At 43.8% G+C, this 17,157-nt stretch overlaps 2 protein-coding genes across 2 annotated transcripts; one reads left to right on the top strand and one right to left on the bottom strand.

Annotated features, from left to right (window-relative positions):
- The first annotated feature begins 2,506 nt into the window (after nucleotides 1-2,506).
- LOC101824825 (putative olfactory receptor 2B3) lies at nucleotides 2,507-3,454 on the top strand. Its single transcript, XM_005083863.1, has one exon. It carries the CDS (start codon nucleotides 2,507-2,509, stop codon nucleotides 3,452-3,454), a length of 948 nt encoding a protein of 315 aa, XP_005083920.1.
- Nucleotides 3,455-15,014: 11,560 nt separating this feature from the next.
- LOC101824568 (olfactory receptor 2A12-like) lies at nucleotides 15,015-16,008 on the bottom strand. The gene is given in 2 exon segments (XM_005083862.3): nucleotides 15,015-15,977; nucleotides 15,979-16,008. Coding segments are annotated over 2 exon segments (993 nt in total).
- Between the last annotated feature and the right edge of the window lie 1,149 nt (nucleotides 16,009-17,157).

Here is a 17,157-nt window from a genome sequence, read left to right as displayed (position 1 = left end):
CTTGTTGAGAGAGCTTCCTTTATTGTGGCATGGGCACTCAAAGTCTATTTGTATGCCAAGGGTAAATACTACCCAAGGCCACACAGATTACCTAAGCTTCCTCACTGACACACACATTCAGCGGGTCTGGGTCAGTCCCATGCTTTCCACAGAGCCATCAATCTGAAGTCCAAGAGCTCCCCCCTTGTTCAGGCCAACTGTTTGCGTGGGTTAAACCAGCCCACTCTTAACTCCTTTGTCCATCAGTTCTCTCTTTCTGACACTGGATTCCAGGAGTTCAGTTCAGTGTTTGTCTGTGGGTATCTGCCTCTGCTTTCATCAGTCGCTGGATGAAGGTTCTGTTTCCTAGACTCTCTGGCAGTGGGATTGTAGGCTGGAACTTCCCAGATCTATGTCTAAAATCCATAAATGAGTGAGTACATACCATGTTTCTCTTTTTGTGACTGGGTTATCTCACTCAGGATGGTTTCTTCTAGTGCCATGCATTTGCCTGCAAATTTCAAGATTCCATTGTTTTTTCTGCTGAATAGTATTCCATTGTGTAAAGTGTACCACATTTTCTCTATCCACTCTTCAGTTGAGGGGCATCTAGGTTGCTACCACGTTCTGGCTATTACAAATAATGCTGCTATGAACATAGTGGAATAGACGTCCTTGTTGTATGAATGGGCATCTTTTTGGTATATGCCTAAGAGTGGAATTGCTAGATCTTGTGGTAGACTGATTCCCATTTTCCTGAGGAATCTCCATATTGATTTCCAAAGTGGCTGTACAAGTTGTCACTCCCACCAGCAGTGGAGGAGTGTTCCCCTTTCACCACATCCTCTCCAGCATAAACTGTCTTTGGAGCTTTTGATTTTAGCCATTCTGACAGGAGTAAGATGGTATATCAGAGTTGTTTTGATTTGCGTTTCCCGGATGGCTAGGGATGTTGAGCACTTTCTCAAGTGCCTGTCAGTCATTTTAGACTCCTGTATTGAGAATTCTCTATTTAGTTCTGCAGCCCACTTTTTAACTGGATCCTTTGGTGTTTTGGAGACTTGCTTCTTGAGTTCTCTGTAAACTTTGGAGATCAGCCCTCTGTCAGATGTGGGGTTAGTGAATATCTTTTCCCAATCTGTGGGTTGCCTTTTTGTCTTTCTGACTGTGTCCTTTGCCTTACAGAAGCTTCTCAGTTTCAGGAGGTCCCATTTATTAATTGTCGATCTTAGTGTCTGTGTTACTGGAGTTATGTTCAGGAAGCTGTCTCCTGCATCAGTTTGTTCAAGAGTGCCTCCCACTTTCTCTTCTAACAGGTTCAGTGTGGCTGACCTGGGGCTTCCAAATAACGTGTTGTCTCTCCTGGGCTTCCTGTACTTGGATTTTGCTTTTCTTTGAGACTGGGACTCACTCTGTAGCTCAGGCTACCCTTGAACTCTCTGTGTAGCCCAGGCTGGCCTGGAACACAACATCTTGTCTCAGGCTTCGTTGGAGACACAGGTGTGTGCCACCATGGCTGGCTACCATTGAATGTTTCGGTCAAGTGTAGCAGGGAGAGTTTACACTTGCTCTGTAGCCTTGCTGTTGCTGGCATTAGCCAGTTGTCTTATCCAGTTGAGGCGAGGCTTCTGATTTTCATTCCCTGGGTCGGGTCTTCCTCGTGTTCACGCAAGCTGCCATGAGGAAGGAGCCCCTGAGGCTGGTCTGTGGGGATGTGGACCTGAGCTTTCTGACAGTTGTCTTCTCAGCCACCTCAGTCTCGTCTCTCTCCCTTCGCCCCATCCTGCTGGGTCTGCCACTCAGGAAGCTTGTTCTTCTTTACGGTTCTCACTATGTCACTTCTTTCTCCTTTTGTTATCTCCTCTTTTGGTGTATTCAGGCCCGACCGTCTTTTCCACCTTAGCTAAAACTGCCCCCACTTCAGGTCTTGACCCTAACAGCTCATCTCACTCATTACAGCCTAGTTTCCCCTCAGAACCCAGTGAGGTCCAACTTCTGCCTCAAATCACGGGAGGCAGCTACTGTCCCGTTTTAAGTAAAAGTGAACTTTATAGAGTCCAACAGGGAGGTAAAGATAGAACGTTGAGTAACTCGTCAAAAGCTTCCAGAGGATCAATAAACACAGTTACAAGTAACATTTACTAAGAACTTCCCTCGTTTATCTCTTTCTCAGATGTTTGAGTCACCAGAAGAAAGGGCTCTGGATGGGAGACAAGCCTTTAGACAGGAAGGGGAGTGTCTCATCCTCATTCCCACTCTGTAGCCCATACCAGGGATACGAGAAGCAGTGCAGTGTGTAAGGGTAGGTCCTAAGAGAGAGGAAAGTAGTTGGCATTTGGGGGGATGATGAAAGAAAAGGAAAGGAAATGATGTGCTGGCCTGAGAAGCTAAATATTCCAAATTCAGACCTCAGTCTCTGAACTGACATCAACACCACAGAAGACTCAGGTCTTAAAATGGATGAAGCACCTAAATGTGCATTCTAAGCTGGACCACGTGGTTCATTTCTTTCTACAGTGGAAGAAGAATGAAAGGCTTCTCCTGGGAGAACCACAGCTCTGTGTCAGAATTCATCCTTCTGGGCTTCTCCAGGGATTTCCAAGTTAATGTAATCCTCTTCAATGTCTTCCTTTTCCTCTACCTCTCTACACTTGCGGGCAATGGGCTCATTGTCACCTTGATCCACCTGGACTCCCGCCTCCACACACCCATGTATTTCTTCCTCAGTGTCCTTTCCATGCTGGATATGAGCTATGTCACCACCACGGTGCCCCAGGTGTTGGTGCATCTTGTCTGCCAGAAGAAAACTATCTCCTATTCTGGGTGTGTGGCCCAGATGTATATTTTTCTGGTGTTAGGCATCACTGAGGGCTGGCTGTTCTCTGTCATGGCCTATGATAGATATGTAGCCATTTGCCACCCACTCAGATACAAGGTTATCATGAGGCCTTGGCTGTGTGGGGTGATGGTGGTCTTTTGTGGACTATGGGGCATTAGCTGTTCTCTAGTGTACACTGTCTTCACTATGAGGCTGCCCTACTGTGGCCCCAATGAGATTAATCACTTCTTCTGTGAAGTTCCTGCTGTTCTGAAGCTTGCCTGTGCAGACACATCTCTCAACGACCAAGTAGATTTTATCCTGGGATTCATCCTTCTCCTGGTCCCTCTTTCCTTCATCCTGGCCTCTTATGTCTGCATCTTTGCTACCATTCTGAGAATCCGTTCAGCCCAGGGTCGACTGAAGGCCTTTTCCACCTGTGCCTCCCACATTACTGTGGTCACCATGTTCTGTGGACCTGCCATGTTTATGTACATGAACCCTGGGGCCAATGCCTCCCCAGAGAGGGACAAGAAACTGGCTCTGTTCTACAATGTCATCTCTGCCCTTCTCAACCCTATAATCTACAGCTTGAGAAACAAAGATGTGAAGAGGGCTTTCCTCAAAGTAGCAGGCTGGGGAGGAGACATTAAGTGAGGCCACCAGAACACAGAAGGCCACAAATGGACCCTGAAGAACAGTCTGTGGCCTTTACTCCCTGTTGCTCCTCACCACACAGGGATGGGCAAAAATCTTCCACTGATGGTTAAGGGAGAGGATGTGCAAAGGTGGATTCCTATATGACCTGCTGATGTTCCAGAAGGTGGGCTATTCTCAAGTGTCAAGGGATCCACCTGGAGAGTGTCTGTTCCATTTCTGCTTCCAGGGCCAGCAGAGGCATTGACACAAGTGAATAATCATTAGCACCTGCTGTTGAGTGACAGTGCCTGATAACAGGGCATGTTAAATCAACTCAGATGCTAAGACAAGGCAATCCAGAGGACTCCGAATCCTAATTTATGTCATCTCAGCCAGGACCAAGAGCAGTCTTCAGACAAAGGAAAGGTGACCTCACTTCTCCTTTCACAGTGCTAAGACACACCAACAGGAGCAGCCAAAGGAAGGAAAGGTTTATATTGGTTTGCAGTTCTAGAATACGATCTGCCATGGTGGGGAATGATGGTGGCAGGAGCCTGGGGCAGCCACTCACATTGTAGACACAGTCAGCAAGCAGAGGAAAATGAATGTTCCTGCTCAGCCAGGTGTCTCCTTTTTATTCAGTACAAGGCCTTGGTCTACAGAATGTTGCTACCTAAGGTTAAATGGGTTTTCCCACCTCAGCTAATGCAATCTAGGTGAGCCCTCACAGGCATGCCCAGAGGCTAATGTTATCTAAATAATTCCTCACAGGCATACTCAGAGGTTGTCTTACAGGTGATTCTAGATTCCTATCAAGTTACAATATTAAACATCACATTAGGAATAGAGGTTATCGTCAATGTCTAGGGCTTTGGGATATATAGTACACCAGCTCTATCAGCAACAACCTCTTGGTTCACAGTTGATGCATCATCTGAATCGTATCATCAAGGTTACAAGCTTGTACTTTGTAGGCTGACTGATGCCTTTCCTGTAAAACTGGGATAATGGTAATAATTATAGCAAGCAATCATCTTATGGGACTGCTGTAATATGTTAAAATAGGTCTCTGAATGAAATTTGGCATAGTGAATCTCTGTAAAGACATCACTGTTCTATTCTATTCCATGTCTATTCCTAACATCCTAGTCACCAAACAACATCTGAGACTATCTCAACCCAGGAGAGCTCTTAAGAAAGTAATAGCAGATGACAAGGTTAGCATTTGTTTGTTATGGTCTACTGTGGATTTAGTAGGAAACTCATCAACTCGAGACAATAAAACTCTGAAGAAAACATGACAGTCCCTCAAGATGCTGCAATAAGACACCCCAAAGGCAACCAGCTAGCACTGCTCAAAGATTTCATCATTAATATCTCATGTGATAGAGATTTTAATAAACCTTTGCTCAAATATGGACTGAGTAGCAGTGGTATTATTAATGCATTTGATAGTAGAAGATGTCAAGGCAGTAGGGATGGTGGTGCATGCCTGTAATCCTAGCACTTAGGAGGCTGGGGCAGGAAGATTGCTGGATATCTCTTAACAGTACAAAAGCCTAGCTTATGGCCCCACAAAGTCGCTGGCACCTTAAAGGAGGCATAGACAACTTTGTTCTATAGTCTTGGGAAACTCTGCTGACCTCTCAGGGAGGCAGGCTAGATCTTAAGAAGGTTTTCAGGAGACTTTGCTCATCTTTTTTTCTTGATTGTTTGAGACAAGTTTTCTCTGTGTAGCTCTAGCTGTCCCTGAGCTCACTCTGCAGGCCAGGCAGGCCCTGAACTCCCAGAAATCTACTTGTCTTTGCCTCTCAAGTGCTGACATTAAAGGCATGTGCCACCCCTGCCTGGCAAACTTTACCCATATTTATAAGATCTACATTTTCCTCTTCAAGTCTTCCCACCAGCACAAGGTAAGAGGAAGGCATTCCCAGCATTTGTTAATGCTTGGCATCCCATAGTCCACATAAGCACCCCAGACTTTTCCTGCCCAAAATTCAGCTGTGGCTTTAGAGATACCAAAGTATCAAAGTACAGCAGGTTTTTCCAGGAAATGCCTCAGCGAGACACAATCAAATCCAAATTTACCAAATTTCCATTATTCTGCAGTATTTAGCAAAATAGTGAAGACTTCAGTAGAGGTAATACTGATTCTGTCCAACTAAATGTAATAAGACAGTTTGAATTCAGACAGGAAAGTGGCAGTGACAGGAGAGCATTTACTGGACATGTTTTGGAAAGCAGTAAGGAAGTGGACTTGAGGATGAACGCTTCGGGCAATGAGAGAGAGAGAGTTGTCAGGGACCACATAGAAAGACTGGTTGATAGAGCCCACCCCCAAAACTGCAAGGACAGAGAAGAGTAGTAGAAAAATTAGAGGAGTTGATTGTGTTGCCCTAATAAGGGTGATGCACTGAGAGATACGGAGAGCAAAGGGGTCCAATTAGTCCAGAAGACAGAGATGCTCAGAATAATGATGGGGCAGAACCAGAGGACAGAGATGCTCAGAATAATGATGGGGCAGAACCAGGGGGTGCTGGAAGAGAGTGGGAGAGAGGAAACTCAGATCCCAGAGATGGAAATGTCCACTTATAAAAGTACCCACCTAAGAATGCTTTGGTAAAGAGATCAGGGGAACATTTTTTACTGGACCCAGGACAAACAAAACAAAGCAAAAACCAATGCCCAAGAGATGAGGACTAAGAATTAAAACAACAAAGACTTTTTATTTGGTGTCTAAAAGATGGAGAAGGGGTCCTGAGATGTAGTTTAGTGAAAAAACACTTGCCCAGCATGAATGAGGCCCTTGGTCTAGTCCACTGTAATAAAAAGAGACAAGTGGGCAGTTACTCACAAATGGACTTATCCACTCTGAATTACAGATTCACAGAAATGTTGAGTATAGGCTGCGGGAATGGCTTTTGTCAGGGATTAGCCAGAGATCTTCCAGTAGCTTGACTTTCACCTTTTAAAACTCCTTTCCTGGTCTGGGCTTTGAGTACCTGGCAGCTAGTAAGATTTCTTAGCCTTTAAGTGGGGGGTCATGAGATGGGGTGGTGGGGGAACAAGCTACATCTAGACAAAGGTGATTCTCCAGCTTCGCTCAGAACTTAATAGTTCCCAAGTATTCAACAAGATGAAGGTCTCACAACAGAAGAGATGGACACAATGTGAAGATACACAGCATTTTCCTCTCATTTCAGCTACCCATTCCACCTCAGTGGGCCAATAACAGTAGCTTCCATGACCCTACAAATTAGCTTAGGCACTTGTTATCATAACCCACACAGCAGAGATGTCACCTACTGCAAAATTAGTGGGAAAATAATAATGTAATGCCCAGCTGTGTGGTCTGAAGATTAGTGATTATAGTCAGCCTAGTTGGTGAGGTTAGATTCTGTTTGTGTCTTTCCTTCAGAAAAGTGAAATGAAGACATTTGGAACTGACCTTAATTTTAGGGAAAGGGTTTTCAAATAGAAGCTTTGATAAGAAGAATTTGGACTGAGACTAAGGTCAGCCTGAGAGTGAATGTGTGGGGTGATGGATGTCCTGCTGTCTAACATTTTGGGTAGTAACAGTAAGAGATGGTGTGCATAGAATAGAGTTCAAATCCTGTAGTCTTTGTTTACTAGCTGTAGCACTTTGACTAGAGGCCCCTAGCCTCTCTCAAAACTAGTTTAATAAGTTTCAAGTACCCCTTAAGTATAATGTGATGTTTTCCTTTTTAAAAATCAATTTCTTCTTTTACATACCAATCCCAGTTATCACTCGCTCCCATCCTCCCATTTCCCCCACTAGTTCCCCAAACTAACCCCCATCCACTCCTCAGGGAGGGTGAGGCTTCCCATGGGGGATCATCAAAGTCTGTCACATCATTTGGGGCAGAACCTAGGCCCTCCTCCATGAATCTATGCTGAGAGAGTATCCCTCCACAGGGAATGGGTGATGTTTTCAAATGTTAGAGAAAGAGAGAGGGAGGGAGCAATATATGTAAGCATGTAAGTATTAACACCTGGGCATTGGTGGCACATACTTGTAATCCAAGAACTTGGGAGATAGAGGCAGGAAGACTCAAGGATTCAAGGACAGCCTTGATTGGCTATATAAATGATATCTGAGAACCTGGAAGTGGAAGTTCAAATATGCTGAGAGTCATGGCATAAATACAGCAGGTGGCAATGAATATTCTGGGTGTCAACCCACCAGAAAAAAATTCTCTGATGGGAAAATATTTAGGCAAGGCTACAAGACTACAGACTCTGGAATATCTTTTGCTTCTGTCTGTATCTTCACGTGTGCTGTTGTGCTGGAGGCTATAGGAGTCTCCAGCAGGTGACAACTAGTATTCAAAAGGATGACTTACCAGATGAGTGACTCTCTAATGGGGAACCCCACTTGGCAAGGCTGTGGGGTCACTGGCTGTAGGTAATTGTTTGTCTCTGTCTGTAATTTTTCTCATGTGCCACTAAAAACTGCAATGGGTATTATTTCCACTGCTTGTGTGTTTATCTCATGAAAATATTCCATCTAATGGGCACATATATAGCTGTGGATGGTCAGGAATATGATTCATCTGTAACTTGCATAATTCTTATGACTAGATATAGTACTTGGGCAAAGATAATCTTTTACAGATTTGTCTGATTTTAGACTTTAGAGAAAATTCAAAATATACTGGCTGCTCCTAGAGACAAATACATGAGGTCAATTTCCCAGGTGTTTATTGCTGATTCAAGGCCAGAGCATGAAGGAACTTTAGTAGCCATAACTCCCTCAGCAATGGACTTTCTGCATGTACTCCCAATCTCAAGGTTCAGTCAGTTAACTGTTATTGTGTAAGTCCTGAATTTCAATATCACTTTCTGTCTGGGAACCCTGACCACTCAGAGCTATGCGCTTACTTTACTCACTGGCTGGTCAGTGTGACCTTCCTAGCCTGAGAGAAACTGTGTGGTCACTTTGACTCTGTTTCTCGTTGCTTACTGAAGAAGAGCTGGGTGACCTTGAAGATGTGATTCATATTTGTCCAGAGGTTTAGGCTGTGAGAAGAAGTAGGAAAGATGAAGGGGAGGAGATGTGTGATGGGGAGAGAAGGGTGAGAGGTGTAGGAAGGGGTAGGAGAGAAGTGAGAGCTCCACCCCCCCCCGTGTGTGTGTGTGTGTGTGTGTGTGTGTGTGTGTGTAGGTGTAGGTGTGCTCAAAGGGATATATATATATATGTATATATATGTATATATAGAGAGAGACAGAGAGAGAGAGAGGGAGAGAGGGAGAAGTGTGAGAGAAGCATGGAGACGTGCAACTGAGTGGGTATAGAGATATAGAAGATGTAGCAGTATAGAAGAGAGATGTATGTAGGAGAGATGTATGTGAAGGAAGAAGTGTAGGCTGGGTGGAGAATGTAACTGTGTGAAAATACATGAAACTGTGTATGGAGATGTGTGGCTGTGTAGCAGATAGATGTAGCTGGGAAAAGGGGTGTAGCTGTGTGAAAAGAGGTGTAAATGTGTGTAGATGTATGGCTATGCAGGAGAAAGATGTTTGTATGTTAAGAGAGACATTCAAGTGTATGTAAAGAGATGGCGTTTTAATTTTTGAAAAGGCGACGTGAGAGAGAAAGATGCCATGCAACTGAGGGGATTTTTAGTTAGGAAAAGAGATCATAAAAGGGAAAAGGGGAGACTGGCCTCTGGTGACAGGAGCAGTGGGGGAGAGAGGGGGGAGACAGATTGGGGAGGGAGAGAGGGGGAGGGAAAGGTAGATGGGAGGTGGGCAGGGCCCTTTTAAAAAGGGACATAGTGAATGTGCACAGGTGGTTCTGTTAGTGGCTGCCTCTGAGGGCGTATCCTGTGAGAACTCCAAAGGCAGGCCAGTAAAAACGCCTAAATACTAACAGATGTAACTGTGTAGAGAGATTATACAAGATGAAGTAAAAGAGAAGGTTACTATCAGGAAAGCATTGCTTGTTCATTTTTTCTTAAGTTACCATCAGAAAGCCTGTGTTTCCTTATTTACTCTCAGATAGAAAAGGCTGGCCCTTGCTGAATTTGTGGATTTTTTTACATACACTGGAGGTGGCCTTGGAGTTAGCTGTACAAAAACCTGCCGGTATAGAGAAGAAATATTTTAAAGTCTCTCACTGCCCTGAGAAGACATTTTTTTTTTGCTATCCTGGGTATGGTCCTGGAAGCTGGCCTCCAGGCTGTAACACTATTACAATTAGGGGAAATCCCCCACTGTCTGTATCTATTGTGTGTATCTCATGAATTCATCCTGATCTACTAGGCATTTCTGTCTGTGGATGTCAAGAAGGTAACCCCTCCTTAATCTGTATTGTGTAATAGATACTGATAACGTTAGCTTACTCAGAGTTTCAATGAATAAATAAATACAAAGAAATGCTACTCAGGTCAGAAGTTATAAGTTCCCCTTAAGAGCTGTCTTGGATCATAGCTTATCCCGACATTAAAAAAAAAACAGTTGTATTTCCCCAGCTGCCAAGATAGCTGATATAGAGCTTCAAAGTAGCTTTAGATTAGACCAGGTGCCTTGCTCATGGGTTTTAAGCTAAACTATTCCCAGGAAAAAAGAAGCCCAAGGATATATAACAAGCCGTCTGAACTATTGAACTAAGGTAATATTTGCAGAACAACCTAATTGCTGCATGCAGTCTCCTTGCTAGGTCTGGCTGATAACCTAGGACACTGATTAATTCTCTGCACAAATTCCTAAGCTCAGTTTTATGATACAGGTATGTAACCTGAACACTCATAACTGTATTTTATGCAGTAATTTGACTTAATACCCTCAGACAGGGTTACAAGTTTCCTCTTTATTGGTCTAAAGTTACACACATTTTAAGATTTAAAAACACTTTCAGTGTTTCTGTGACCTTGGAGAGTGCCAACTGAGCTGATATTAACAGAATTTCAGTACCCTGAGCCCAAGTCTTAGGACATGCTGACAGACTCAGAGAGTGAAACAACCCTGCACTCTCTGAGTCCCTAACCCCAAATTTACAATTTCTCATTACAGAATGTTAGTTTTAAAGGTTACTTAATTGTAAATCAGTTTAAATTGGCTTTTCACTGCCTGGGAGAATATAGGGCAATAGGTCAAAGTGGCTAATAACTCAGGTAGGGTGCAAGTACACAATTTTCTCATTTTCTTGGACTCTCCAGCAGCATAGGTTTATGACTCTTTTAAAATTTCTTATAAGATTACCTCTCAAGATAGGTAATTAAGTGACTGGTTCCTTCTTTGCAGCTGCAAGTTATAACCCACCAATTATGGTGTTGAGTGGGAAAAACAGTCCTTCCTTGCTCTGTGACTATTTATGAGTTGTCAGGATGACTCCTTTTTTTTTTTAATCATTTACTTAAGAAATGGAATGTGATCTTACATGTAACTCCTATATTTCCTGAAAGATTTTATGGGGTATAAATAGCGTGGAGACCAAAGAAAGATGGACAATCTTGAAACATGAGAGAATGAAGTAGGAAACCATCAGGAAAGCGTTTGAGTGTCTCCTTCCCTCAAATCCCTCAGATAGAAAAGTCCCTGTGGATTTCTTCCAATAGCTTGGGCAGGCTAGGTGCTGGCTCTCCATAGACTGCAGTACAAAGACAAGGAGGAAGGGGCACGACAACATGGGCTTCCACTCACCGAAGCTGACCTGGCTACAGCTGCCGCTGAGTGCTAGGTCTTCCAACAGCAGAGACCAACCCTGAGCCCCAGATATTATGGTGGGGTATCCACCAGCGAAAACTCCAGACATAGGTTTAAGCCAATAGAAAGTCTTTATTATACAGGATCCCGGTATAGCACCAAACCTTTCTCAGGGTGAGCTTTGAAGTATGAGAAAACATGTTTTGAATTGATATACTTTAGTTAACAAGAACAGTTATCCAGAAATGGAACTATAGAAGCCAAAAATTAAGGTTAATAGATAATAGATACTTTCCCAGAACAATTAACTTTGATGGATTAGGTATTTGTTTTCATTTTTGGCTTGGTGGGGCTGAGTGCTGGGTTTTATAGACTGAATGGCACTTCAGTCATGGAGTCAGTTGTGCTAAGGGCTGGGTGCCTGTTTCAGTATGGCACCATTTCCCAGGATGAACATTTAACTACCTGGTGGCAGGTTGCCTACATTGGAGCACTTCTTTCATGGACAGAAAAATGCTTTGTCCTTACTGAATATTTATTCTGGTTATGGATTTGCCTTTCTAATACGTAATGCTTATGCCAAAACCACAGTCTGTGGACTTACAGAATACCTTGTCCATCATTAATGGTAATGGTATTCCACATAGCATTGCTTCTGATAAAAAAAACTCACTTAAAAGTCAGAAAAGTGCAACAAAAGGCCAATACTCAAAGAATCCATGGGTCTTAAAATGTTCCCAACCCCCTGGAGCAACTGGTTGGATAAAATGAAGAAATGGCCTTTTGAAGACATAGTTACAATACTAACAGGATAGCCATAACCTGGAGAACTGGAGTAGGCTCTCTACTAGGCAGTATATGCTGTGGTCCAGCCAGTCCACCAATGGCTGTCTCCCAATGGAAAGTCCAAGAATTCAGTAGTTGTCTCAGTTCACAAGACTGGATGCCTCAGCTGGTCTTCAATATTTGTCAGAATCCTGAAGAAGCAGACTAATACCAGTGAAGCGAGAGAGAGGGGAAGCAGACAAAGAGAAAAACCTTCTTTCTTCCTTGTCCTTTAAAATCCCTCATGGGTGTGATGCTCAGGTTCTGGTTGACAAAGGAATTTGGTAATCAGCTAGGCCAGACCACTGTGGATCTGATAGGCAAACTTATCCCCACTCCCAAAATGTGGGTAAGGGAGCAGATGGACAGCAATGACATGAAGCTGGTTGCCTCCAGAAGCAGAAAACTTCACAATGGGGGGAGTCTGCCTACAGAACACTTGTGTGTGACCTTGTAGACCTCAGAACCCACGCAGGGACACTTGTGAATGAGTCCACCCAGCAACTAGCTGCACTAGATTATTTGATGACATCCAACAGGTGACTGGATGTGCAGTGTGTAGGTTTCCACGACAACATCAGGGCTGCAAATTGAAGAGCATTTTAAATAATCTAGTCAGAAACTCTCCACCCATATGCTGTCCATAACCACCATTTCTCATCAGTCACTTTGTTCTTCTCTTCTCAACTCCACAGTTCCACTCCTCCCCTTTTCTCTCTCTGGCAGTATAGTCAATAAAGATCACTCCTCCCGGGATTCTCAACCCAAAGTCCTTAGATATTCCACATGCATTTCAGCTCTTTAATGGGGGGAGATTGTTTGATCATACTCACACACTGAGTCCCCTGGGAGTCCTAGCATTTGATGCCACCTCTTCCTAGTCACCCCATCCTAAGGCCATTCCTATACTTGAGGTTATCATCCCTTAGACAAGATTACAGCATTCCTTCAATCAGCACCTCAGGATCCTCATGGATCCAATTTCTGCCCTACCCATCAATTCATCTCTACCTCCCTTGCACACTCCATATAACTATAGAGATCTTCCTCCTCTCTCTCTGTCTCTGTCTCTCTCTCTCTCTCACTCGTGTGTGTGTGTGTGTGTGTGAGAGAGAGAGAGAGAGAGAGAGAGAGAGAGAGAGAGAGAGAGAGAGAGAGAGAGAGAGAGAGAGAGAGAGAGAGGGAGGGAGGGAGGGGTAGTGTTCACTGTGTAGCTCTGCCTGGCCTGGAACTCTGTATGTAGACTAGGCTGGCCTCAAAGTTTTAGAGATCTGCCTGTCTCTGCCTCCATAGTGCTGGAATGCTCGCCACTACTCCCTGAAGTCCTAGACTCTTTGAACAAAGAGAAATCATTTCCTAAATTGAGGTTTATCCTTGCTTCTTCTGCTCTTTCCACAGGCAGCTCTTTTTTATCCACAAACATCAGCTAAAAGTGAATTCTTTAACTTCAAGACCTTACTTGTTCACTCTTAATGATCCTATTTCTGTCCTCCATTTTGTCTCTATCAAATAACCCTGTTTGTCCACTTAAGAGACTGCTACCTCATTTCTAAGGAACTGACTTTATGTCCCTTTCTAGCTCATATCTTGCTGCTGGTAGAGATAACATTGGCCTTGGGTTGGCTTTATGAATCTGTCAGTTCAGAGATCTACAGTGAAATCACTTAAGAAGAAGTGCCCATGTGAGTCCACTTTGAAGACCAAAGTAGTTGAAATCTGGTGTCTGCAGGACATAGCAACAGCAAAGGTCACACCCACTCAAGAAAGATCAATCCTGCCTGCTGCTAAACTTTTGGTTTTTTTGTTCCATCTGGGCTCCCAGGCTATCAGAGAGTGCCATCTATAGGCAGGGAAGATCTTCTCCCTTGGTTAACTGATCCATATGCCCAACATTCAAGGAAACCCCCCCAAAAGGCACACTGAGAAATGTGCTTACAAATTTTCTAGGGGTCTCTCAATCCAGTGACATTGACAGGCAAGATGAGCCATCATCTCTGAGGTCAGGTGGCAGCATGAGCAGGATCTTCCTGAGCATTCTCTTCCTCTTCCTACCTCCTTGATAGTTACCTTCTTACTGTGTTCCCACATGGGAGGAGAGAGAGAGAGAGAGAGAGAGAGAGAGAGAGAGAGAGAGAGAGAGAGAATGATGGAGAATGCCAAAGATCAAACAGGCTTTGGAAACACAGTCAAGGTATTAATTTTATTGATAAATGAAGTGAGATCCAAGAGAAGTAAATTAAAGTCATTCATATACTAACCAAGTCATCAAAGTTGAGAGGAAACCCCAGGTCCATCAATGTCAAGTTTTGTTTCTTTGACTCTACAATGTGCATGTCACCATATTTAGTGACAAACCTTATTGATTTCACGCACAAAATCACATCTCTGAGTTGTACAGGTTAGGCATATTATTGGCCTAATTTTAATTTTGGCAACACACACTGCTTATATAGCTTACTTTGTTTATATTGCTTGACAATTAACAGCTTCCATTACCATGTCACTTTCATGAAACATGGCAAATGTTTCTCATTGTTTTTATGTTGTTTCTGTGATCCATTGATAGGTCACATTATCTCTGTTCTTTGTTATCCATGGTACAGAAACTGTATTGTCAGCCATTCCATTTTATCCCAATTGCTTCTAGGTAGGAGGAAAATATCATTGAGTGGTTTGCCATTGGGTTTGACCATATAATTTGTGGTACTAAATGGAATGGATATAAACAATATTTTACTTTTGAGAAGCAGTGATTCATCATGGGTTTTGCGCATGTTCTTTTCTTCTGTTATAGAAGATGTAGTCCACCCTAATGCTTCAGGGTTGATGTGAGATAACAGAAGGTGACTCCCAACCTAGAGCTAACAAACAACAAATAAATGTTTGCAGTTATAATTCACAAAGGTTATTGAGGTGGGCTTTTTTGGTGTTGTACCTTAGTGTAGCCACCTTGGTTTCCCAGTGGTTTTTCTACTCACCAATTAGAATGCTGGTTCAAATGCACAGGTCAGTTATGTAAATAAACACGCTGTTCCTTTCTTAAACAGAGAATACTCTACTCCAGCTTCTCCTGGATTCTGGTTCACTAGTTCACTCTCCCATTCCTCATCACCTTGAGTAATGCTTTCTTGATGTCTTTGTTCCTCATACTGTAGACCATTGGGTTGAGTAAGGCTGTGAAGACATTGTAAAAGAGTGAGATCTGCTTGTCTCTCTCAGGGGAGTAGCTGGAGTTGGGCCTCATGTAGATGTAAGAAGCTGGACCATAGAAGAGTGTGACCACAGTTAGGTGGGAGGCACAGGTAGAGAAAGCCTTGCAGCGACCCTGTGTAGACTTGATCTTGAGAATTGTCATGACAATACGAATGTAGGAGGCCACAATCAGACAAATGGGAGTAACAATCAGAAAAACACTCAAGACCAGGTCTACCATCTCAGTGAGTTGAGTATCCATGCAAGCCAGGCTAAACACTGAAGGACCTTCACAGAAGTAGTGGTTGACCTTGTTGGGCCCACAATATGGAAGACTCATGGTGTAGAAAGTATGTAACAAAGCAGAGAGGAAACCACAGACACAAGACCCAGCTGCCAACTGTATGCACAGTCCCCAGTTGAGGATAATGGTATAACGCAGTGGGTGGCAAATGGCCACATATCTGTCATAAGCCATGACAACAAAGAAGATACACTCAGTTATACCTAGGGCACTAAACACATACATCTGCAGCCAACATCCAGCAAATGAGATGGTCTGAGAGTGAGCAAGAAGATGCACCAACATCTGCGGCATGGTGGTGGTGACATAGCCCATATCTAACAGGGAGAGGATGCAGAGGAAGAAGTACATGGGCATATGCAACTGTGTGTCCATGCAGATCAGCATGATGATGAGCCCATTGCCCATGACTGAGCTCAGGTAGATGAGAAGGAACACAGTGAAGAGGATGCTATTGGTAGTAGGGTCTCTGGAGAGGCCAAGCAGGATAAACTCAGAAACCCAGCTTTGGTTCTGCCCTGGAATCATCCACATGGTGCAGGCTGTAAGAGAATGACATTCATCTATGTGTCACCTGTCACATGTCAGCTGTAGAGGCAGAAAGGAGAGGTACAGGCTGTTGAATGGCTCAAAGGTTAAGAGCACTGACTGCTGTTCCAGGGGACCAGACATGTCATAGCTTTCAGTAACTCCAGTTCCAGGGGACCTGACTCCCTCTTCTTACCTCCCCAGGCCAGAGAGACACATGCCACACAAGCATATATGTAAGCAAAAACTCATAGACATAAAATAATAGTCTTTAATTTAAAAAGAAAGACTGGGTGTGGTTCTGAGTACACTGTTCAGTTTCTGTGCACTCTTCTCAAGTAACTGAACCTCCCAATGCAGTCTCTTCATCTATCAAATGAGGCTGATGATGCTCATGTCTCAGGATTATGATGAATATCTAGAGCAGCTCACATATTCCTGGAAACACCACAGAAGACATCACCTGTCGCATGCAGTTCCACACTGTCCTTCCAGTTCTGGGAAGGTAGAGATAGGGATGCACAGGGTTCAACTGAGAAGCAATGCCTCAATGAAGAAGGTGAGAGCCACTGAGAAAGGATCTCCTCTCTCTCTCTCTCTCTCTCTCTCTCTCTCTCTCTCTCTCTCTCTCTCACACACACACACACACACACACACACACACTACTGAAGGCATTAGCTGCAAACTGCTTTTCTTTTAGGGGCAGGAGTTTGTTTGACTTCCATTTTGAAGTGCCAGCCATTTGTCTGCATTCACAATTTTCCATGTGACTTTTGCAGCAACTTTTCAAATTTTCACATTGGTTCTATTTGGCCAATGCTGAAAGCCTTTTACGAGCTCCCATGCCCCATCATTTGAAGAAAGTGAGCAGTCCTTCCTAACCTGCTTGCTCTGTGAAGACTAAGTCTCATCACACAACCGACTCCTCCATCTCCTCTCCCTCCATTCACAAATCCCCATGAAAGCACTCCTGGTATTCTGCACCCTCTGCCACTTTCACACCTTAGAAATTGCCTAGCCTCTCTTCATGGAGCAGGAATCTGCAGTATGTTGCCCAAGCTGTAGCCACAGCAGGACTCAGCTAGGCCAAGAAGTTACAACCTCCTACCCCTTAGCCCTGGTAGGATACTTTCTGCATCTTTTGTTCATAGGCCAGTTACAATCTGAGGAGTCCTAGGGGGGGTCTGATGTCTATTTTCACAAC

The sequence above is a fragment of the Mesocricetus auratus genome, unplaced genomic scaffold (assembly GCF_017639785.1).
Source record: "Mesocricetus auratus isolate SY011 unplaced genomic scaffold, BCM_Maur_2.0 Super-Scaffold_100014, whole genome shotgun sequence".
NCBI classification, from domain to species: domain Eukaryota; kingdom Metazoa; phylum Chordata; class Mammalia; order Rodentia; family Cricetidae; genus Mesocricetus; species Mesocricetus auratus.
Note: the sequence above shows the minus strand (reverse complement) of the source record. Positions and strands in the feature narration are given on the sequence as shown.

Coding starts and splice junctions, on each gene's coding strand:
- LOC101824825 (XM_005083863.1), top strand. CDS start 2,507: ATGAAAGGCTTCTCCTGGGAGAACCACAGCTCTGTGTCAGAATTCATC.